Below are 23,272 nucleotides of genomic sequence, written 5' to 3'. Positions count from 1 at the left end.
GATGGTTGGATGGATGGATGGATTGATGGTTGGATGGATGGATGGATACATGATTGATGGATGGATGAATGATCAGTGATTAAATGGAAGGATGATTGTTGAGTGGATGGATAAATGAATTTTAAACATCAATGTTATTTTCATTGTTCAATAAATAGCAAGCACAAAAGAATTCTAATAATAATTTTGTGTTTTAATTAGTTTATTAATCACTTTCAGGCCAAAAAGCAGATTTGAGGATTTTGGAGGGAATTGAAATCACATAAGAAACCGTTAGAAGCATTAGACATCCTGCAAAGCTACACTAATGTAATTAATGCTTTGCTGCAAACATCCCATCAGTAATAATTTATTAAAGAGGTCGTTTCGGGTCATGAAACTTCTCAAAACTGAAAAATAAAATAAGAATTAAAGGATTTAACTGAACGATTTGAGGTTTGTAACAAACTTTTCACTCCAGCGTTCTTTCAAACATCATTTGTTCAAAACGATCAAACTTCACAGAAACCTTTTCATAAACCAAACCTCGGTCGTCTGGGTGGATTCTGTTTGGGTCAGAATATTTAAAGTTACAACAACTCTAAGTACAAATGTACAAAGTGAACTTTGGGTAAAAACCAACAAAAGCACTTCTGATCACTCCAGATGGATCAATCTCCTTTAGTAGCAACATCACATTTTTTCTTTATTATTAAATCACTTTTACTGCAAAAAGCCAACTAATTAAAGCTCAGATGAAAAACCAAAGCATGCTGGTGTCCAGGAACAAACACAAAGCCGCAAAAGCCTTAAAACCTTAAAGCAGAGCCTTTACGGCGAGGTTGGTGTGATAAAAGCAAAATGAAAAATCTAAGTGTGGATCTAGCTGTACGTTTAAAAACGGCTCATTTTCATTTCCCTTCGCTCTCCGTCCTTTAGCCTGCAGGTTTGGGGGTTTGTTGCAGAAAATAATTTTCCTGACAAACAAATGTAAAGATCCCGACACGTGCAGCGTAAATGTCTGAAGTCCGTCCCAGGGGAGATGGGGGCGGGGGCGGAGCTTTCCAAGTGAAGTGAAAATGCCCGTGGTTTAAACCGTACAGAAGGAAACACACTGAGGGTCTGATTGGGTGTCTGCTGGTGCAGGTCTAACCTTTCTGCAACCTCCGCTGCTTAACGAACGTCATTAAACCCAGTCAAATGGTCTGGAAGGTAAGGTCGGCGGCGGTCCAAACTCACGGCTCATGGGTAGCTCGCAGGAGTCGGGGTGCAGCAGGTACCCGGTGAACGAGCTGGTGCTTTCAGTATCCATGTACATGCCATTGGTTGTGACGTCCTTCACCTGCATCCAGACCCTGTCGCCCATGGCCAGGTGAAGGACGATGGACTGGCTGACAGTGGCGAGGTTGGATGTTTCTGTTACTTTGACTATAGGCATGAAGTTTAGGAAGAGGCCGGCTTTAAGAGGTTTGTTTGCTACGGCTAGGCTGAAGGAGAAGCTGTAGGTGCCGTTGACGGGGGCGGTGTACATACCCAGGGACGGGTTAAAGTGCCCCTGCTGGTTGCTGATGACTTGGCTGAAAGCTACGGGCCAGTTTGGAAGGGGGAAGGACTGATTAATGGCTGCAGAAAATGCCGACTGGATCGCTGGGGAACAGGGACCAGGTGGGCCCATCATGCCCATGTTACCCTGGTCACCCTTTGACCCTGTAAGACCCTGAGTACCCTGGACACCTTGATCACCTTTGTCGCCTTTACTCCCCTTTGCTCCTGGCAGTCCATCTGTTCCATTTGTGCAACGACAGATCCCCTGTGCACCTTGATCACCTTTGGTACCATTTAAACCTGGGCTCCCAGGTAGGCCTGTGTCACCCTTATCGCCCTGCCCACCCTTGGGTCCTACAGATCCAGTCACCCCAGGAAGTCCCCGGGCTCCAACTGGTCCAGGTGGTCCTTGTGTCCCTGGTGCTCCTGGAATGCTCTGACAGATGGCAGGACATACACCCATTTCACCTTGGGGTCCTTGTGCACCTGGAGGTCCTGCTAAGCCTAGATCTCCTTTCTCCCCTAGAAGAAAAACATGACATTATTTTTATATGAAGGTAAATTTAGTCTCTGAGCTGCTGAAATATTGTCCCGTGCACATGAGGAAGAATTCGTTCCCGGTTACATCTCAGTCTTTGATGGAAACAAAAACAACCATTCTGCACCGTTCCCATCCCTGTCAGCACGGCCGTGTCCGCTTAGGAAGTTTTGGATTTAGCATTCTGTAAATGTTCAGAGGAGATTCATGCTGGAGCAATCATTTTATGGAATAATCTCAGCAGACCTTTTAATCCCTGATCACCCTTTGTTCCAGTGAATCCAGCAAGACCAGGCTGTCCTTTCTCTCCATAGTCTCCCTTCTGACCTGGAGAGAGGGGGTGGGGGTGGGGAGAGAGAGAGAGAGAGAGAGAGAGAGAGAGAGAGAGAGAGAGAGAGAGAGAGAGAGAGAGAGAGAGAGAGAGAGAGAGAGAGAGAGAGAGAGAGAGAGAGAGAGAGAGAGAGAGAGAGAGAGAGAGAGAGAGAGAGAGAGAGAGAGAGAGAGAGAGAGAGAGAGAGAGAGAGAGAGAGAGAGAGAGAGAGAGAGAGAGAGAGAGAGAGAACCATCTCATGACACTAGACATGACTTGTGTGATGTGAAACGAGAAGTTTGATAGGATCAGAATTTGATGAGTGGGCTGAAAAGACCTTCAGATCCCTCAGAAGTTATCAGAAGACGTGTCTGGATGTGGCTTCTGTGACAAAAAACTTCAGAAAGACCAAAATTCTGAATCTTTTGGGTTGAAATCAACCTCTGGACTTCCTGAAGCTTCCCTCATAAATGTCGACCAATGTCGACTGGCCTTCTGGGCTCAGCCTTGGAGATCGGACCTCCAGAACATACTAGAATAGTTTCTCTCCAGGATGGTGGAGGTGTCTGGTGAGAAGACATTCTGAGCTTCACTGCTGGAGCTGCTCCACCTGGACTTGGATGAGCAGAAGTCCTATCAAGTTACTTTTAGAAGAACCTAAACTCCTTCATTCCATCAACATGATTTTGTGGACAGATAAAAACTGAGAACCACAAAAGGAACCGACCTTACTGGACCAACATCTTTAGTGCATCCCATAGTTAACAGGACCAGGACCCTCCTAATCTGATCCAGGCTTTCCAGGTTAAACACAGAAGACTAGAAGGAAAAAAGTCTACTTCTGCCAGACCTCCAGAGGCTTGTTCATCTACACACCTGTGCAGGTGTCCATGAAGCACGGTGGTGGCTGTGTCATAATATGGACCCACTCCTCAGATCATAGGTCAAATTAGGGTTGAGTGTGGGCAGGAAAACAGATCCAAGGAGGGAATCTTATTCAGATCAGCAAGAACTGATCGGAGGAACCTTCACCTCCTGGGTCTGACCTTGGAAAACTGCTTAAGACTTGCCCGTGAGGAGTGGAACCGCTCGGTTCTACGGTTCTGTTTGCTTTGGTCAATCAAAGAGATGAGTTTTAGTTTCATGAGTTGATGATGGTTGAGGAGTTAAAGTCCCACCCTGTAACTGGAGGGTTGCAGGTTCGAGCCCCGCTCAGTTTCCTCTGACTCAGAAAGGTGCTGTCCAGGTGTGGGTCATTTATCATTTGATTCCAGTTTTGGTCGTGTTTCCTGGTTCTGGTATCCTGATCATCCAGGACGTGTTGCTTACCTTTGATCCCCTGAAGACCGGTGAATCCTCGGTAGCCTTTGTCTCCCGTCAAGCCCCTGATTCCTGGACTTCCAGGTTGACCTGATAAAAATGGGGGAGGCGGGGTTATAAGTTTCGTCTGTGAGTCTAGAAGTTTTCCTGCTGAATGTTTTTTTTTCTACTTTTCTCATCGTAAAATCTTCAGATTCTTCATTCAGACCAAATTTTCACGTTTCTGTCCAGCCAATCACGAAGCACCAAATTCTGGTTGTCATGACAGCATCAGATGCATTTGTGAACAAATCCCTTTTTACCTTTACAGTTGCTGCTGTGTGACGTCAGGTTTTTATTCACATCAACTTTAAAAAAACTTTACCACCAAACAAACAACCAAACAAACAAACAGAGAGAGGTGATGAAATGATGACTGCTAATCACCTGGGTGGATGAGCAGAGAGAGGCTGACTTGTTTTAAGTAAGAAGAGTGATCTGATGATGTCATAATTTATAGTATTGAACCTGTGGGCGGGGCTTAGTCTGACTTACCCAGTAGCAGCTTAAACATCCTTTTAGGACGCACCTCTTCTAAATCTCTTTTCCTAAACTTGAGATAAAGGTAGCAGGTCTAAACAGAAAGTCCTGCATTGTGCCATCTGAGGTTCCTGTGTGACATTTCTATGATCATTTGGCTTGCCTTAGAGCTGATATCAGGCGTATTCAATCCTGATCCTGGAGAGCCGGTATCCAGCTTGTTTTAGTGGTTTCTCTGCTCAAACACACCTGTGCAGCAGCTCATCAGGCTCTGCAGAAGCCTGTTAATCAGCTGCTGATTAAATCAGGTGTGTTGAAACTAAAACCTGTTGACCTGCCCTCCAGGACCAGGATCGAATACACCTGCTTTAAATGTTTAAGGAAAGCTTTGTGACAGTTTGAAGCCCTTTGGGTTTGAGATAGAAGAACAATAAATACAAAATAGGATTTTGAAACAGTAATTCGTGCTTTTATTACATCAAGGCTTGATTACTGTAATTCTTTGTACCTTGGTGTTTCACAATCCCACCTCTCTTGGTGCAGAATGCTGCTGCACGGCTGCTCACTGGGATGAAAAAGATGGAGCATGTTACTCCTGTCCTGGCCTCACTGCACTGGCTGCCTGTTTGTGTTAGAATCCAGCACAAGGTGCTTTTATGGGTTTTTAAATATGTGCATGGCCTTGCTCCAGATGACCTCTCTGAGCTGCTGGTTTTCTACTCCCCTGTACGGTCTCTGAGGTCGGCTGATAGGATGCTCCTGGAAGTCCCAAAAAACAGACATAAGCTCAGAGGTGACGGGGCTTCTCTGTAGCGGCCTCTAGGCTCTGGGATGAGCTGCCTTCGAGCGTTAGGTCACCTCCTCTCTGTCTGGTTTTAGATCTCTTTTGAAAACATGTTTTTATGATGTGGCTTTTAACTCAGCATGAGTCGTTTTAGTGTTTCTAGTGTTGTTCTTGAGCTTTAGTCTTTATGCATTTTTATGTTGTGTATTGTTTTTATGTTTTATTTCTGTGAAGCACTTTGGTCGGTTTTAAACTGTTGTAAGGTGCTACACAAATAAAGCTGCCTTACCTTACAAGCATTTCATCTCTCTGTTATGCCTGATTAGATTAGATTAGATTAGAAACATTAAAACCTGGATAAACCTTTCCGTGTGCAAGAGGAGACACATGTTCCTAACACGGAAACGTCTCAGGTAGGGTGAGGGAAGAGGTCGGCGTACCTGGAGGGCCTCGGTCTCCACGGTCTCCTTTGGGCCCCCCAGTCCCTTTACAGTAAGAGCAAATGCAGAAAAACGGGATCTGGTCGATGGACGGAGGCACCGGCGCATTGAACAGCATGTCACAGATGGCCGTGTTGGACACTGGGAAAGACGTGGAGTCGGTGGGTAAAGCCAGCTGCGAGGTGGGGTCGAACATCCTGTTAGACGACATGTTTCCCAGGAAGTCATAGCCAGGAAATGAGGCGGACCCCTCTGCGTGCTCCGACCACTGGGGAAAACCAGGAGCAGATCTTTTCTCTACACGTTTAGTCTCTTCTTGGAGGTGCATGCCTGAGCAGGTGGAGGACAGGACGAGGAGTCCCAGCAGGCTGGACAACACCTGGATCAGGAGCAAAAGGTCAGTGGAACAAGGAAGATGAGCTAAACACAGCTTTTCATGAGATTTACTAAAATGATGTTAGCCCAGGATTCGCCCTGGCCCTGGAGGTAACAACACCTGACTACAGAATACGTTCTTAGTTTAGTGTTTTTCATCATTTACATTTTTAGATTTATTCATTAACATCAGTCAATAAGAGATCAGATCTGGTGTTTCAGGTAAATCCTGCGATGCTTCAGGAAGAACTCACCATTCTCTCAGAGGCGTCCAGCATCTTCAGCAGAAGGATTTTTAAGAAGATGAGCAGGATGCAGGCAGCTTTGATGCTTTTATAAGCGTCGCCCTCAACAATGCAGCTCTCAGCCACTGTCTCGTCGGGCCGACCCACAGACAAAAGGGTGAGGACAGGGAGGGATGTCCTCATTGTAGAGGAAGAACTTGGCTTTCTGCCCATCTTGTCTCCTTCTGTTCCATGAAAAGGTGAAAACACGCTCAGATGTGAAAGATGAGACACGGCTCGGTGTATCGCTCCATCTCTCCACACCCTCAGTTTTGTTTCTTTTTTACAGGAACTCCCGTAGCTGCAGATGATTCTGTCTGCTGGGTTTCACCACCGCCTCCATGTTCCTTACAGGTAGAGTCCTGCATCACATCGTCTCACAGGACTTTCCCTTCAAACCCAACTGACTTCTCTTTCAAACACACGGGGCAGAGACAAGACCAGATACAGCTTCAGCACATGAAAACTTCTCAAGAACTTATGTTTTCTTAGTGAGCATAAGTGGGGCGGGGCCAAGAAGGGCCATATAGATCAGAGTCAGGTGGTTAGGCCAGGATGAGGCGACCTTAAAACCGGAGTTTTACCTTTGGTTTGCTGACCTGATTATTAAAACAGAGCTGCTGATGAGGCAGGAAGCCCAGGTTCTTCTGACTGGAGACTCCTTGGGCTGAGGGAGCTCTGAGAGTTTAGGGTTTGGTTTTGTATTTTATTTTAGATCAGTGCAAACTAGACTGGATTGTTTCTAAAACGGTTCGTAAAACAGTGCTATTCAGTCATGGTCCTCCAGGGACACCATCCAGCATGTTCTAGAGGTTCCTCTGCTGCAGCACAGCTGGTTTAATCAGCAGATGATTAACAGGCTTCTGCAGAGCTTCATGATCTGCTGAACAGGTGAATCAGGTCTGCCGGAGCAGAGAAACACCTAAAACCTGCTGGAACTGGGTTGGAGCTACATCCGACATGTTGGTGACATAAACCATTTGGTAACTCTTTACAATATGGGCACTTTAATAACGTTACTGATATTATCTTTTAGGGTCCTTATTAACACTTTAATAGTTTAATAACGCTTAAAAATGCACTAAAGTTAAAGTCTCATTAATCATCACAAATGGGTGAAATTACATCTCAGTATGTGTATGAGTATGTGGTGGTTTAACCCACACACACACACACACACACACACACATATATAGATACATGCACACACACAGATACAATCACATACATAGATATATGCACACACACACACACACACACACACAGAGAGAGAGAGAGAGAGAGAGACACTCAGATACACACACACATAGACACACACAGATGCACACACACACATATAGATACATGCTCACACACATACGCACACACATGTACAACACACACACATACATAGATACATGCACACACACACACACACACATACACACATACATGCACGCACACACACACACACACACACACACACACACACACACACACACACACACACACACACACACACACACACACACACACACACACACACACAAACACACACACACACACAAACAGATACACACACAGAACCACACACAGACACACACATAGATACATGCACACACACAGATACAATCACATACATAGATATATGCACACACACACACACACACACATACACAGAGAGAGAGAGAGAGACACACACTCAGATACACACACAAATAGACACACACAGATGCACACACACACACATATAGATAGATACATGCTCACACACATACGCACACACATGTACAACACACAAACATACATAGATACATGCACACACACACACACATACATAGATACATGCACACACACACACACACACACATACACAGAGAGAGAGAGAGAGACACACACTCAGATACACACACAAATAGACACACACAGATGCACACACACACACATATAGATAGATACATGCTCACACACATACGCACACACATGTACAACACACAAACATACATAGATACATGCACACACACACACACATACATAGATACATGCACACACACACACACACACACACACACACACACACACACACACACACACACACACACACACACACAGGAAAACAGTAAAAGACATTTTATCTGTGTGACAGAAACTTTGGATTTCATGTCATTAGTTTGGATGTTTCAGGTGTGTGTGGCGAGTCGACTGCTGGTGCAACACCAACACCTGCCTGAGTAATAAATGAGTCCAGAAGACGTCACCGAGGGTTTCATCTCAACAATGAAGTAATCCAACACTCCTCAATGAGCTGCCTACTTTATTCACACGTTTATCAGAGAGAACAAAACATGGTCCAGAAATGTGGACTTGATCAAAGATCAGATTAAAGCACATCAGATTCATTCTAACAGATCCTTTCCCGATGACTTCTGTCGTTCTTCTAAAGCAGCTCAATGTTCTAATTAACTGATTTCTGCAGGATCTGTGCTTTTCTTCTAAGCTCTTTGTCCTTTGCTCCAATGGTCCTGATGCTGATAAAACTCCAGATTGTAAAAAGATCCCCAGCCGGTAAATGATGCTCCTCCAGAAACTAAAACCCTTTTGGGAAGCATTCAAGCTGCTGGGAACACATCTGAAGCCAAATCAGCTGACCACATCTTGCCTTCTGGCTCTTTTGGGGCTTATTTTGAAACTTTGGACCTTGTTTATTTTATCTTCTATTAGGAATCAGAACAAATCTAAACTAGAAAAGGGTCGTTTTGGTTTAAATGTGGATAAAACTGAGCTGAGCTGTTGAAATGAGCAAAATTTATTTGAAATTTAGATATTTTAGCAGCAAAAATCCCTTGAAGCTAATTAACCGAAGCAGAAAGTCCTGAAGAGCAGAAAGATGAAAGCTCTGAGCTCCTGGATGAAGGTCTACAACATGGTCAAGCTCCTCCCTACATTACTGAGCCGGTAAGCCTTACCTGAGCCCTCTGGTCCACAAATCAGAACCTTCTAGAAGTTGTAAGGACCTGATTGAAAAGTCGAGGTGATCGCTCTTTTCAGGCTGTTGCATCCCGACTCTAAAATGAACGTTCTTCATCCTGACGTAGTCTGGTGACCTTTAAAACACAGCTGAAGAGCCTTTTATCTAAATCTTTTGTGCTTTTCGTGTTTCATCTGTAAAATGACTATTATCTTCCTATCACCTTATCATTTTATAACTTTCCCTAAAACTTATGATTTTATTTATCTCTTTTTTCTTGTTTTGTTTTTATGATGATTTGCTGACTTTATGATTAATTTTGGTTTTCTGTCTGCGATAACTGCTACGTATGTAAAGTTTACTTACTAAAAAGTGGTGAGTAAGAGGAAAGCTGATGGAATTTCTTGGATTTAAAAGGTTATAATTACTTTCAGTGGCTGATATTTTAGCAGAGAAAAACTAACGGTGACTGTGATTCTAATGGGGACGAGTGGGATAATGGCTGAGGTGTTACATAACCACAGGAAACATGCTGGATGGACACCATCAGCATCTTTAGATTCAGCGTTCTCATGAGCTGCTTGTAGAAAGATAAAGACGAAGAAGATGATCCAACCAAAAACCAGCTGGAACCGGGCCAGTCCTCAGTCCTGAGAGTAACCCACCCTCCCTCGCCCGGGGAACCAGAGATGTTTCGTTTATGCCCCCTAGGCCAGCTTTTATTCTGAAATCCTAAAGAAAACTGAGCTGTGAGAACAATGATAAGGCACAAAAGATGACAGAAAGATGAATAGTTAACCTTAAAACATGTCCTGGTTTCCACAGGCACTGCAGGTCAGTGAAACCCTGGAGGCCGACCCGGTTTCCTCACAGGTACCTTATCTGGGCGTTCGCCTGGGGCAGCAACAATACCAGCATTCTTGTCTGAAGGGTTTTCATGTTGCTGCTGGTGTTACGTGATGCCCAGAAGGGCGAAGACAGTTCGGTCAAATGAATCAGAACAGCCAACTAGGAAACTGTTTTCACCTAAAACATGTTAGTGTCAGTTAGCATGTTCTCCTTATGAATGTGTGGAGTTAGCATGTTCTTGTTGTGAATGTGTGGAGTTAGGGTGTTCTCATGCATGTGTGGAGTTAGCATGTTCTCCTTATGCATGTGTGGCATTAGCATGTTCTTGTCATGCATGTGTGGAGTTATCATGTGCTCCTTATGCATGTGTGGCTTTAGCATGTGCTCCTCATGCATGTGTGGAGTTAGCGTGTTTCAATGAACGTGTGAAGTTTGCATGTTCTCCTCATGAATGTGGGGAGTTAGCATGTTCTCCTTATGCATGTGTGGAGTTAGGATGTTCTCCTTATGCATGTGTGGCATTAGCATGTTCTCCTCATGCATGTGTGGAGTTAGCATATTCTCCTTATGCATGTGTGGCGTTAGCATGTGCTCCTCATGCATGTGTGGAGTTAGCATGTTCTTCTCATGCATGTGTGGAGTTAGCATGTTCTCCTCATGCATGTGTGGAGTTGGCATGCTCTCCTCATGCATGTGTGGAGTTAGCATGTTCTTCTCATGCATGTGTGGAGTTAGCATGTTCTCCTCATGCATGTGTGGAGTTGGCATGCTCTCCTCATGCATGTGTGGAGTTAGTGTGTTCTTCTCATGCATGTGTGGAGTTAGCATGTTCTCCTTATGCATGTATGGAGTTAGCGTGTTCTTCTCATGCATGTGTGGAGTTAGCATGTTGTCCTTATGCATGTGTGGAGTTAGCGTGTTCTCCTCATGCATGTGTGGAGTTAGTGTGTTCTCCCCATGCATGTGTGGAGTTAGCAAGTTCTCCTTATGCATGTGTGGCATTAGCATGTTCTCTTCATGCATGTGTGGAGTTAGCATATTCTCCTTTTGCATATGTGGCGTTAGCATGTGCTCCTTATGCATGTGTGGAGTTAGCATGTTTTCCTACTTGATGAGTTGAGTTAGCGTGTTCTCCTCATGCATGTGTGGAGTTAGTGTGTTCTCCCCATGCATGTGTGGAGTTAGCAAGTTCTCCTTATGCATGTGTGGCATTAGCATGTTCTCTTCATGCATGTGTGGAGTTAGCATATTCTCCTTTTGCATATGTGGCGTTAGCATGTGCTCCTTATGCATGTGTGGAGTTAGCATGTTTTCCTACTTGATGAGTTGAGTTAGCGTGTTCTCCTCATGCATGTGTGGAGTTAGTGTGGTCTCATGCATGTGTGGAGTTAGCGTGTTTTTTCATGCATGTGTGGAGTTAGCGTGTTCTCCTCATGCATGTGTGGAGTTAGCATGCTCTCCTTATGCATGTGTGGCATTAGCGTGTTCTCCTCATGCATGTGTGGAGTTAGCATGCTCTCCTTATGCATGTGTGGCATTAGCATGTTCTCCTCATGCATGTGTGGAGTTAGCATATTCTCCTTATGCATGTGTGGCGTTAGCATGTGCTCCTCATGCATGTGTGGAGTTAGCATGTTTTCCTCCTTGATGAGTGGAGTTGGCATGTTCTCCTCATGCATGTGTGGAGTTAGCGTGTTCTCCTCATGCATGTGTGGAGTTAGAGTGTTCTCCTCGTGCATGTGTGGAGTTAGGATGTTCTCTTTATGCATGTGTGGCATTAGCATGTTCTCCTCATGCATGTGTGGAGTTAGCATATTCTCCTTATGCATGTGGGGTGTTAGCATGTGCTCCTCATGCATGTGTGGGGTTAGCATGTTCTCCTCATGCATGTGTGAAGTTAGCATGTTCTTCTCATGCATGTGTGGAGTTAGCATGTTCTCCTTATGCATGTGTGGAGTTAGCGTGTTCTCCTCATGCATCTGTGGCATTAGTGTGTTCTCCTCATGCATGTGTGGAGTTAGCATGTTCTCCTTATGAATGTGTGGCATTAGCATGTTCTCCTCATGCATGTGTGGAGTTAGCATATTCTCCTTATGCATGTGTGGCGTTAGCATGTGCTCTTCATGCATGTGTGGAGTTGGCATGCTCTCCTCATCATGTGTGGAGTTAGCATGTTCTTCTCATGCATGTGTGGAGTTGGCATGCTCTCCTCATCATGTGTGGAGTTAGCATGTTCTCCTCATGCATGTGTGGAGTTAGCATGTTCTCCTCATGCATGTGTGGAGTTGGCATGCTCTCCTCATCATGTGTGGAGTTAGCATGTTCTTCTCATGCATGTGTGGAGTTGGCATGCTCTCCTCATCATGTGTGGAGTTAGCATGTTCTCCTCATGCATGTGTGGAGTTAGCATGTTCTCCTCATGCATGTGTGGAGTTGGCATGCTCTCCTCATCATGTGTGGAGTTAGCATGTTCTCCTTATGCATGTGTGGAGTTAGTGTGTTCTCCTCATGCATCTGTGGAGTTAGCGTGTTCTCCTCATGCATGTGTGGAGTTAGCATGTTCTCCTTATGCATGTGTGGCATTAGCATGTTCTCCGCATGCATGTGTGGAGTTAGCATATTCTTCTTATGCATGTGTGGCGTTAGCATGTGCTCCTCATGCATGTGTGCGGTTAGCATGTTCTCTTCATGCATGTGTGGAGTTAGCATGTTCTCCTCATGCATGTGTGGAGTTGGCATGCTCTCCTCATCATGTGTGGAGTTAGCATGTTCTTCTCATGCATGTGTGGAGTTAGCATGTTCTCCTTATGCATGTGTGGAGTTAGCATGTTCTCCTCATGCATGTGTGGAGTTAGCGTGTTCTCCTCATGCATGTGTGGAGTTAGGATGTTCTCCTTATGCATGTGTGGGGTTAGCATGTTCTCCTCATGCATGTGTGGAGTTAGCGTTTTCTCCTCATGCATGTGTGGAGTTAGCATGTTCTCCTTATGCATGTGTGGCATTAGCATGTTCTTGTCATGCACGTGTGGAGTTATCATGTGCTCCTTATGCATGTGTTGCTTTAGCATGTGCTCCTCATGCATGTGTGGAGTTAGCGTGTTTCAATGAACGTGTGAAGTTTGCATGTTCTCCTCATGAATGTGGGGAGTTAGCATGTTCTCCTTATGCATGTGTGGAGTTAGGATGTTCTCCTTATGCATGTGTGGCATTAGCATATTCTCCTTATGCATGTGTGTCGTTAGCATGTGCTCCTCATGCATGTGTGGAGTTAGCATGTTCTTCTCATGCATGTGTGGAGTTAGCATGTTCTCCTCATGCATGTGTGGAGTTGGCATGCTCTCCTCATGCATGTGTGGAGTTAGCATGTTCTTCTCATGCATGTGTGGAGTTAGCATGTTCTCCTCATGCATGTGTGGAGTTGGCATGCTCTCCTCATGCATGTGTGGAGTTAGTGTGTTCTTCTCATGCATGTGTGGAGTTAGCATGTTCTCCTTATGCATGTATGGAGTTAGCGTGTTCTTCTCATGCATGTGTGGAGTTAGCATGTTGTCCTTATGCATGTGTGGAGTTAGCGTGTTCTCCTCATGCATGTGTGGAGTTAGCGTGTTCTCCTCATGCATGTGTGGAGTTAGTGTGTTCTCCTCATGCATGTGTGGAGTTAGCAAGTTCTCCTTATGCATGTGTGGCATTAGCATGTTCTCTTCATGCATGTGTGGAATTAGCATATTCTCCTTTTGCATGTGTAGCATTAGCATGTGCTCCTTATGCATGTGTGGAGTTAGCATGTTTTCCTACTTGATGAGTTGAGTTAGCGTGTTCTCCTCATGCATGTGTGGAGTTAGTGTGGTCTCATGCATGTGTGGAGTTAGCGTGTTTTTTCATGCATGTGTGGAGTTAGCGTGTTCTCCTCATGCATGTGTGGAGTTAGCATGCTCTCCTTATGCATGTGTGGCATTAGCGTGTTCTCCTCATGCATGTGTGGAGTTAGCATGCTCTCCTTATGCATGTGTGGCATTAGCATGTTCTCCTCATGCATGTGTGGAGTTAGCATATTCTCCTTATGCATGTGTGGCGTTAGCATGTGCTCCTCATGCATGTGTGGAGTTAGCATGTTTTCCTCCTTGATGAGTGGAGTTGGCATGTTCTCCTCATGCATGTGTGGAGTTAGCGTGTTCTCCTCATGCATGTGTGGAGTTAAGAGTGTTCTCCTCGTGCATGTGTGGAGTTAGGATGTTCTCCTTATGCATGTGTGGCATTAGCATGTTCTCCTCATGCATGTGTGGAGTTAGCATATTCTCCTTATGCATGTGGGGTGTTAGCATGTGCTCCTCATGCATGTGTGGGGTTAGCATGTTCTCCTCATGCATGTGTGAAGTTAGCATGTTCTTCTCATGCATGTGTGGAGTTAGCATGTTCTCCTTATGCATGTGTGGAGTTAGCATGTTCTCCTCATGCATCTGTGGCATTAGCATGTTCTCCTCATGCATGTGTGGAGTTAGCATATTCTCCTTATGCATGTGTGGCGTTAGCATGTGCTCCTCATGCATGTGTGGAGTTGGCATGCTCTCCTCATCATGTGTGGAGTTAGCATGTTCTTCTCATGCATGTGTGGAGTTGGCATGCTCTCCTCATCATGTGTGGAGTTAGCATGTTCTCCTCATGCATGTGTGGAGTTAGCATGTTCTCCTCATGCATGTGTGGAGTTGGCATGCTCTCCTCATCATGTGTGGAGTTAGCATGTTCTTCTCATGCATGTGTGGAGTTGGCATGCTCTCCTCATCATGTGTGGAGTTAGCATGTTCTCCTCATGCATGTGTGGAGTTAGCATGTTCTCCTCATGCATGTGTGGAGTTGGCATGCTCTCCTCATCATGTGTGGAGTTAGCATGTTCTCCTTATGCATGTGTGGAGTTAGCGTATTCTCCTCATGAATCTGTGGAGTTAGCGTGTTCTCCTCATGCATGTGTGGAGTTAGCATGTTCTCCTTATGCATGTGTGGCATTAGCATGTTCTCCTCATGCATGTGTGGAGTTAGCATATTCTCCTTATGCATGTGTGGCGTTAGCATGTGCTCCTCATGCATGTGTGCTGTTAGCATGTTCTCTTCATGCATGTGTGGAGTTAGCATGTTCTCCTCATGCATGTGTGGAGTTGGCATGCTCTCCTCATCATGTGTGGAGTTAGCATGTTCTTCTCATGCATGTGTGGAGTTAGCATGTTCTCCTTATGCATGTGTGGAGTTAGCGTGTTCTCCTCATGCATGTGTGGAGTTAGCGTGTTCTCCTCATGCATGTGTGGAGTTAGGATGTTCTCCTTATGCATGTGTGGGATTAGCATGTTCTCCTCATGCATGTGTGGAGTTAGCGTTTTCTCCTCATGCATGTGTGGAGTTAGCATGTTCTCCTTATGCATGTGTGGCATTTGCATGTTCTCCTCATGCATGTGTGGAGTTAGCATATTCTCCTTATGCATGTGTGGTGTTAGCATGTGCTCCTTGAGCATGTGTGGATTTAGCATGTTTTCCTCCTTGATGAGTGGAGTTTGCATGTTCTCCTCATGCATGTGTGGAGTTAGTGTGTTCTCACGCATGTGTGGAGTTAGCGTGTTCTCCTCATGCATGTGTGGAGTTAGCATGTTCTCCTTATGCATGTGTGGCATTAGCATGTTCTCCTCATGCATGTGTGGAATTAGCATATTCTCCTTATGCATGTGTGGCGTTAGCATGTGCTCCTCATGCATGTGTGAAGTTAGTGTGTTCTCATGCATGTGTGGAGTTAGCGTGTTCTCCTCATGCATGTGTGGAGTTAGCGTGTTCTCCTCACGCATGTGTGGCATTAGCATGTTCTCCTCATGCATGTGTGGAGTTAGCATGTTCTCCTCCTTGATGTTTGGAGTTAACGTGTTCTCATGCATATTCAAGTTTCACTTCATTTTTTTCCTACAGACCAAAATCAGTCGTGTCAGGTTAACTGGAGACTCTAGGTTTGATTGAGTCACCATATGTCCCTGTGCTGGACACCAGAGATCTGTCCAGGTGTCCCCCACCTCTCATCTGGTGGCTGCTGGTGGGAATAATCAGTTAATGGGTGAGTAAATATTACAGCAACAGAATGTCTGACATTAGCTGTAGGCGCCTGGTTCAGAGCTATCAGAACACATGGGGATATCAGAAATGGAACGCTCCATGCAGCTTGTCCGGAACGTGGCTTTTACATTAAATTCTCAAAATCAGCTGATGATACTGAAAACAGCTGGAATCTCCTTTGAGTCCAGATGCTCAATAGTAACAGGGGTGAGCGGGTGGAGGGAATGTGTGTTTGTCCAGCTGCAGACTGTGGACTCTCAGTAAACACTGATAGTTAGTTATTAACACAATAGAAACAGATCTGATCCCTGAGTTGCTCCACAGATTTGAGTTTCCTGTAAGTATAAAAATCTCGTCTGTCTGAATTCAGCTGTTTTTTGTTTTGGTCTGATGATGCCGTAGCGGTTGCTTGTGAGATCTCATCAAGCCAAGGTTGTCTCTTGTGTTTCTGCTCAGAGGACTTTGAGTTTCCAGCTGAGGAAGACCAATCCCGTAGAGATATTCCACCAAAGCTCTTTGTGTTTGAACATTTAGGCAGCTAGAAGATCATTTGCACACAGTCTGATTGAAACTTTGTCCTTTTTTCTGAACTTCACCTCCTTCAGAAGACATTTTAGAACCAGATCTGATCTCTGAGCTAAATGATGAGTTGCATAGGTTTGCATTTTGAAAATGATGCTTGTTTTTCAGGTCATGTCTCGCCTCATGATTTTTGTGTGTGTGTGTGTCGCTGCGTGGTCGGCGTTGGTCATCAGTCAGTCAGGTAGGTGAGTTTGGACTGAAGCAGGGTTTTAGGTAGAGAACATGACCTAAAGTAAAAAATCTGTCTGAGGAACATCAACAGGTTATCATTCTGCTGCTCCGGAGTAGACACCCGTGTGTTCACACAAGAAAAGCATCAGTGACAAGCTGTTCGTCATTCTGGGAGGGTCAAAGGTCATTTCCAAACTATTTAGAATCTATCACTTTTCCCATGAGTGGACATTTCACTCTGAGGTCAGAGGTCAAGGACAAAAGAGCTCCATCTCAGATTCCACAGATTTCATCCAGCAGGTTAAAGGTCATGACAGGCCTGTTTGCGAGGGGATTGAGGAGGAGCCCTCCACTAGCTAAACATGTAGCTCAGATTAGAACCACAAAACATCTGGAACAATGTGTTACCCGTAATGCTCTGCAGCATATTTAGGAGAAAACACAACACATCTGCTGCCAGCACGGTGATGCAGGGCTGATGGTTTGGGCTGGTTCTGACTCACACCAGCAGCTCCTCTAGGCACCGATGTCTTTTAGAGTCTAATATCAGAACATCTGTCTGACAGCTGGAGCTTGATCTGCATCTCATCTCTGTGCAGTGTTCTCGGATGCCCCGCAGGCCCACATGCTGCTCCGCTCTCGTCGAGCCAACAGCTTCCTGGAGGAGCTGAAGCCTGCCTCCATGGAGCGGGAATGTGTGGAGGAAGACTGTGACTTTGAAGAGGCCAGGGAGATTTTCCAGACAAGGGAGGCAACAGTAAGATTTTCCCATCAGATTAATAAATCGTTAAATGACCCACTCTTGTATAGCGCCTTTCAGAGTCAGGGGACTCCAAGCGCTTTTACTCTATAGTGTATCATTCATCCATTCACACACACGTTCACACGCTGGTGGGGATGCTCCACACTGTAGACACAGCTGCCCTGGGGTGCACATTAAGTCTAGAAGAGCTCTGGATCAGCAGTTCTCCAGATCTTCAAATTCTTTTGGGAAAATTGTTGAATCTAGAACAACAAATGTATCCATCCATCCATCCGTCCACTCTTCCATTCATTTTTGCCCGCTTATACGGAGTCACTTCGTAGGGGCAGCAGCCTTAGCAGAGAGACCCAGACTTCTCTCTCCCTAGCCACTTGGGCCAGCTCTTCCGGAGGAATCCCAAAGCGTTCCCTGGCCAGGTGAGACATAGTCCCTCCAACGTCTCCTGGGTCTTCCTTTAGGTTTAGGTCCCCTCCCGGTTGGACTTGCCCAGAAAACCTCACCAGGGAGGCATCCTGACCAGATGCCCGAGCCACCTCAACTGGCAATTTCAGCCGCTTGTATCCATGATCTCGTTCTTTCGGTCACTACCCAAAGCTCGTGACCTTAAGTGAGGGTGGGAATGTAGATCCACCGCCCAAAACATTCAGGAATCACCTCAGTGTGTCATTGGGACATTGGATTACACAAACCAAGTGTTTTTATTTTATTTTCTTATAACACAGATTATTATGGCCATAAACCAGCAAAGGTGAAACTGAATTTATGCTTTTGACTTCATGAAATTAGCTTTGTTTGTTTTGAGTTCTTTGAGTTTTGCAGGTAGAGTAACGGTACTCGTGCTTCTGTGGAGGATCACGTTGCATTGTCTGACTGTGTTTATCGATATGGGCATGTAGCTCTTTTCAGCCTTTGTATTTAGCATCACCACCCTAACCCTAACCCGTTCTATATGAATGGTAATTTGGCGTCCCCTAGTGGTGATATATGGTTAGAACATCTGAAAACAGAAGCCATGAATGCGCTCCACCAAAAGCACAACTCAGCACTGCTGGTACCCTATACTCCCAGAATACCCCCACAGGGCCCCCTGAAGGACACGGTCGACCATCTCCAAATACACAAAACACGTGTAGATTGGTTGGGCGATCTCCCACGCGCCCTCCAGGACCCCCTGTTCCGTGGCCAGGACGAAAACCACTTTGTTCCTCTTGAATCTGAGGTTCTACAATCCGACAGACCCTTCTCTCCAGAACCCCTGAATAGACCTTACCAGGGAGGCTCAGGACTGTGATCCCCTGTAGTTGGAACACACCCTGTGGTCCCCCTTTTTAAATAGGGGCACCACCACCCCAGTCTGCCAATCCAGTGGAACTGCTCCTGATGTCCACACGATACTGCAGTAAAGTAAACACATTAATCAGAATCTTGTTTTCACCATTTGGAAGCTGATGAGTGACGTCTGGTTTGTTTTGTGTGTTTCCAGCTGGAGTTTTGGACCGTGTACACAGGTAACTCTGCAGATCCAAGCCGACCCGTTAAACTCTGTTCAGTCATCATATGAGTGGAAAGAAGGTTTTATGATGCAGTGAAAACCAAAAGATGGAGTCTAGAGCAGCTCGTGAGTCTGAGATCCTGCTGCAAACTTCAGAGTGTTGTGATGTAAAATGAATCTGACATGAAGGCAACTGCATTTGTTTGGTTTCTGGAAGACAATTCACTGGGCGATGGTTAGGTGCTCACCCCGCGATCAGAAGGTTGCAGATTCAAGCCCCGCTCAGCCTGTCGCTGACGTTGTGTCCTTGGGCAAGACACTCAACCCCCCCCTGCCTGCTGGTGGTGGTCAGAGGGGTCCGTGGTGCCTGTATACGGCAGCCTCGCCTCTGTCGGTGCGTCCCAGGGCAGCTGTGGCTACATTGTAGCTCATCACCACCAGGGTGTGAATGTGTGTGTGAATGTTGTAAAGTGCCTTGGGGGGTTCCAGGACTCTAGAAGGCGCTATATTAAATAGAGGCCATTTACCATTCTCATCCAAGGAGCTTTGTCAATCTCTCAAAAGAGAAGCAAAACGTCTTCAAGAAACCAAACAAGTCTAGCTGCCTTCATTCAGCCCACTTGGACTCCGGCTGAAGCTGTTAGAACATCCAAACATCTGAACGGGTTGCTGCCTCGTTTCACACAACAAGCTAGTTAAAAGCTTCATGAGAACTCGTCAGGATAAACCAGAAGGTTGAATCTTTAAACACAACAGGAAACATAAAGGAGATAAACCTGGAGCACTCTGGGTAATCTGTCCATGTTTCAGATGGGAACCAGTGTCAGTCCAACATGTGTGTGCACGGGGAGTGTGTGGACCAGTACCAGGACTACGCCTGCCGGTGTCGACCCGGTTATGAAGGCAAATACTGTCAATACAGTGAGTCTGGGTCTGGTTTTCTTTGGGTCTGAGACTGAAGGGCCTCAGGCTCCAGAACCAAAGTTAAGAACTGGTCAGGGACCAGAATCAGGGTTAAGCACCAAAAATGTTAAATCAAGTGTTAGAAATACATAAAAATCAATTGACAAATATTAATGAAAAAGCATTGTAATGTAAATAATACATTTAAATCTCTTATTTTATATTATATATTTATTTTATTGAAGGATTATATTTAATTTTAGGATTATATTTATTTTATTTTAGGATTATATTTATTTATCTAATTCTGCACACAGACTAAAATTATAAGGCTTTAGACTGAGTCTAATATGAAGAGTTTAAAGTGTTTTTATTATTTATATAAACTAAATCAGCTGTTTAAGCGTTTGAACTAAATGTGTGCAGCATCTGCTCGGTTCATTAAACACATTTAGCGCTACCTGCTGACCAAACAGACACGTTTTCTAATTATTTCAAGTTCATCGCCTGTGACAAAAGGCAGTTCCTCACTTCCAGTTTAAACGCCATTTCCTGTTCAGACATAACGGCTACAAACTGCTCGATGAACAACGGCGACTGTGATCACGACTGCACGGAGAGCGAGAATGGTCTGAGCAGGATCTGCAGCTGTGTGACGGGATACAGGCTGGAAAACAATTACAGGAAATGTGTTCCTAAAGGTGGGAATCCCCACCACACACACACACACACACACACACACACACACACATGTTCATGTCTATTTTATTGTCTGCAGGTTCCTCTGCATGTGGTCAGCTGTTGATCAGCAGGTCGGAGTACGCCAATCCGCAGGGCGGTCTGATGCCCTGGATGCTTGGAGGAGAGGTGGGAAAGAAGGGGGAGAGCCCCTGGCAGGTAACGATCATCCACCCATCTATGTCTCCATCTGTCTCCATCCTTCCATCTACATATGTGTGTGTGTGTGCGTGCGTGCGTGCGTGCGTGCACGCGTGCGTGTGTGTGTGTGCAGGTGTTGGTATTAAATGCTAGAGGGTCTTTTCACTGCGGGGGCGTCCTCATTGATAAGAACTGGGTCCTGACGGCAGCTCACTGCCTCCAGAACAACCACCGGTTCAGCGTTCGACTGGGTGAGTTCTCACTCCACGGACGGACACACACACGCACACGCACACACACACACACACACACACACACACACACCTCACCTGGGATCTGTGTTCTCAGGGGATTATGAGCGCCTGATAACTGAAGACACGGAGGTGAAGCTGGAGGTCAGCAAGGCTTTCAAACACCCGAACTACAACAGCCAAACGGTGGACAACGACATTGCGCTGCTGCGCCTGCGGACGCCCGCTCCTTTCTCCAAGTACATCCTCCCAGTCTGCTTACCGAGCCGAGCCATGGCCGAGAGGGTCCTGCACCAGAATGGCACAGTCACCGTGGTAACGGGCTGGGGCAGAGATGACACCGGCAAATACAGCTCAGCACTCAACGTTATCAAAGTCCCGCTGGTGGACCACAGCAACTGCAGCCGCCAGATGTTCCCCCACCAGCTCTCCAACAACGTCCTGTGTGCCGGGATCCTAGGTGAGAGGATAGATGCCTGTGAGGGCGACAGCGGAGGTCCGATGGTCACGCTGTACCAAAACACCTGGTTCCTGGTGGGCCTGGTGTCGTGGGGTGAGGGCTGCGGCATCAAGGACAAGCCGGGTATCTACACCAAGGTGTCCAACTACAACAGATGGATCAGCCAGGTTCAGGAAGAATGGGACAGGAAGCACCAGCCACAGAGAGCGCCGACCGTCTGAGACCAGAACAGCTCTGGTAAACCCTCAGAACTGCCTCACAGAATCAGAGATGGAGCACCTTTAAATAAATAAATAGATTTACCCCAAGCTCTATTCAGTTTGTTGTTTTGAACCACCGCCAAGACTTTGGGGTGAAACATCTCAACAGTTTCAAGGTTAGTGTCAATCAGTTTTTACTCTGCTGCTCTAAATCAAGAATGGGCAACATCCATCCTCGAGGGCCGCTATCCAGCATGACTTAGTTGTTTCCTTGATTCAAAGGTTGCATCACCTGTTCAGCAGCTCAAAACATGTTTTGGTACCAGGCTGTAAACATGTTTATTTCTGCTGTGAAACTGGTATTTTTTAACATGGGAGTCAATGAGGATTTGCTCGTTTCTGACACCAGCCCCCAGCGGATGAGGGTGGAACTGCAATTTCTGGTACTTCCGGGTTTGACTCAATTTTAGAGCTCCATTGTGGGGGCTTGGTTTCTTTCGGGTCTAAATCCAGTTTCTACACCTGGGATTGAACCCTGAACCCTCCACAGACTGAGTTAGACAAACACCTAAATGTGTTGTTTTTTAGAGCTTTTAACTTTTCTAATACTGACCTAAAGTCTGAAATGACTTATTTTCTCTGGGACTGAACTCCAGACAGCTTGTTACAGCCAGCTCTCAGAGACAGGATGAGTTCAGACGTGACCTCTGACCTCAAAGCATTCCACTGGTAGTTTGGTGTTAAAACTAACTAAACTAACTAAAGCACTGTAAGAATTTATGTAAACTGAGTCTAAAATTCAGTTAAAAAACGTCTTTTTGATGACTTGGGATTTGGACTTCTCCCTTTATACATGTAATCTATCCCCCCCATATCTCATAATCCTGAGGTATCTAAATCAGAATAACGAGTTTTAAAAAAACTTTTTATCAGAGTGGTGGGAATGGGCTTCCATAGTTTTGGGTGTTTTTAGGTGGACTTGGTCTTTTTTTTCTCCATTTCAAAATAAGATCTGGATCTTTTCAGGTTAAAAGTGTCCTGCTGTGTTCTCACTGTTTTGAGAATTTGTTGGATTTGCTTTTTGAAAGGAGCTGAATGATTATAAGTCACAGCACATTTGCCCTCCAGGATCTTCCTGGAGAAAACCAAGGTCTCGCTGTTTGGGAAACACAATCAAACACTACAGCAGCGGTCCTTAATAGGCGGCCCGCGGGCCGCCTACTGAGGACCACTGCACTATAGGAACATAAATCATGTGTATGTCTTAGAGGTTGCATGACTTAATTTTTTTTAAAGTCAACAGTCAAGTAATGAAAATCGAGTCGACTTCGAGTAGTCGTTGATGACGTCATACACCTGAAGCGGCACGGGGGGGGGGGGGGGGGGGGGGGGGGTGGGTTGGTATGTTCGCTGGAGTTTTTGACAATTAAAATTGCGTCCACATTTTCTAAGTTAACACATTTCTTTTAACAACGGTAGTTTCTGCTTCCTACTTCAGCCCTCTCCCCCCACCCCCTGTGCAGCAGCCGCAAACTCACTGATGCGCCTGCAGCCTCTCGGAGTTCCTGCTGATCTAAACATTAAAATAATTATTTCA

General features: G+C 45.6%; 2 protein-coding genes across 6 annotated transcripts in view; one reads left to right on the top strand and one right to left on the bottom strand.

Annotated features, from left to right (window-relative positions):
• Window positions 1-184: 184 nt before the first annotated feature.
• Window positions 185-23,272, bottom strand: part of LOC107383697 (inner ear-specific collagen) — a 47,079-nt gene continuing 23,991 nt past the window's right edge. Inside the window, exons 3-7 of the mRNA XM_015956471.3 lie at window positions 6,065-6,279; window positions 5,436-5,814; window positions 3,702-3,782; window positions 2,309-2,389; window positions 185-2,046 (exon numbers count right to left, since the gene is read on the bottom strand). Of these exons, the coding sequence (XP_015811957.3) occupies window positions 1,166-2,046; window positions 2,309-2,389; window positions 3,702-3,782; window positions 5,436-5,814; window positions 6,065-6,268 (1,626 nt within the window). The 5' untranslated portion in view covers window positions 6,269-6,279 and the 3' untranslated portion in view covers window positions 185-1,165. The remainder of the gene's footprint in view (window positions 2,047-2,308; window positions 2,390-3,701; window positions 3,783-5,435; window positions 5,815-6,064; window positions 6,280-23,272) is intronic.
• On the top strand, window positions 16,173-21,783 carry proca (protein C (inactivator of coagulation factors Va and VIIIa), a). 5 transcript variants are annotated; one of them, XM_015956483.3, is made up of 9 exons: window positions 16,173-16,311; window positions 16,665-16,737; window positions 17,327-17,484; window positions 18,974-18,998; window positions 19,793-19,903; window positions 20,446-20,586; window positions 20,664-20,782; window positions 20,898-21,015; window positions 21,113-21,783. In XM_015956483.3, the coding sequence occupies exons 2-9, from the start codon at window positions 16,668-16,670 to the stop codon at window positions 21,694-21,696; spliced, it is 1,326 nt and encodes a 441-aa protein (XP_015811969.1). In that variant the 5' UTR covers window positions 16,173-16,311; window positions 16,665-16,667; the 3' UTR covers window positions 21,697-21,783. The 5 variants fall into 5 exon arrangements, with proteins under 5 accessions (XP_015811969.1, XP_015811973.1, XP_070397617.1 ...); XM_015956485.3 differs by lacking the exon at window positions 16,173-16,311 and adding an exon at window positions 16,331-16,406; XM_015956487.3 differs by lacking the exon at window positions 19,793-19,903.

This window comes from Nothobranchius furzeri, chromosome 11, assembly GCF_043380555.1.
Source record: "Nothobranchius furzeri strain GRZ-AD chromosome 11, NfurGRZ-RIMD1, whole genome shotgun sequence".
Classification (NCBI taxonomy): Eukaryota; Metazoa; Chordata; class Actinopteri; order Cyprinodontiformes; family Nothobranchiidae; genus Nothobranchius; species Nothobranchius furzeri.
Note: the sequence above shows the minus strand (reverse complement) of the source record. Positions and strands in the feature narration are given on the sequence as shown.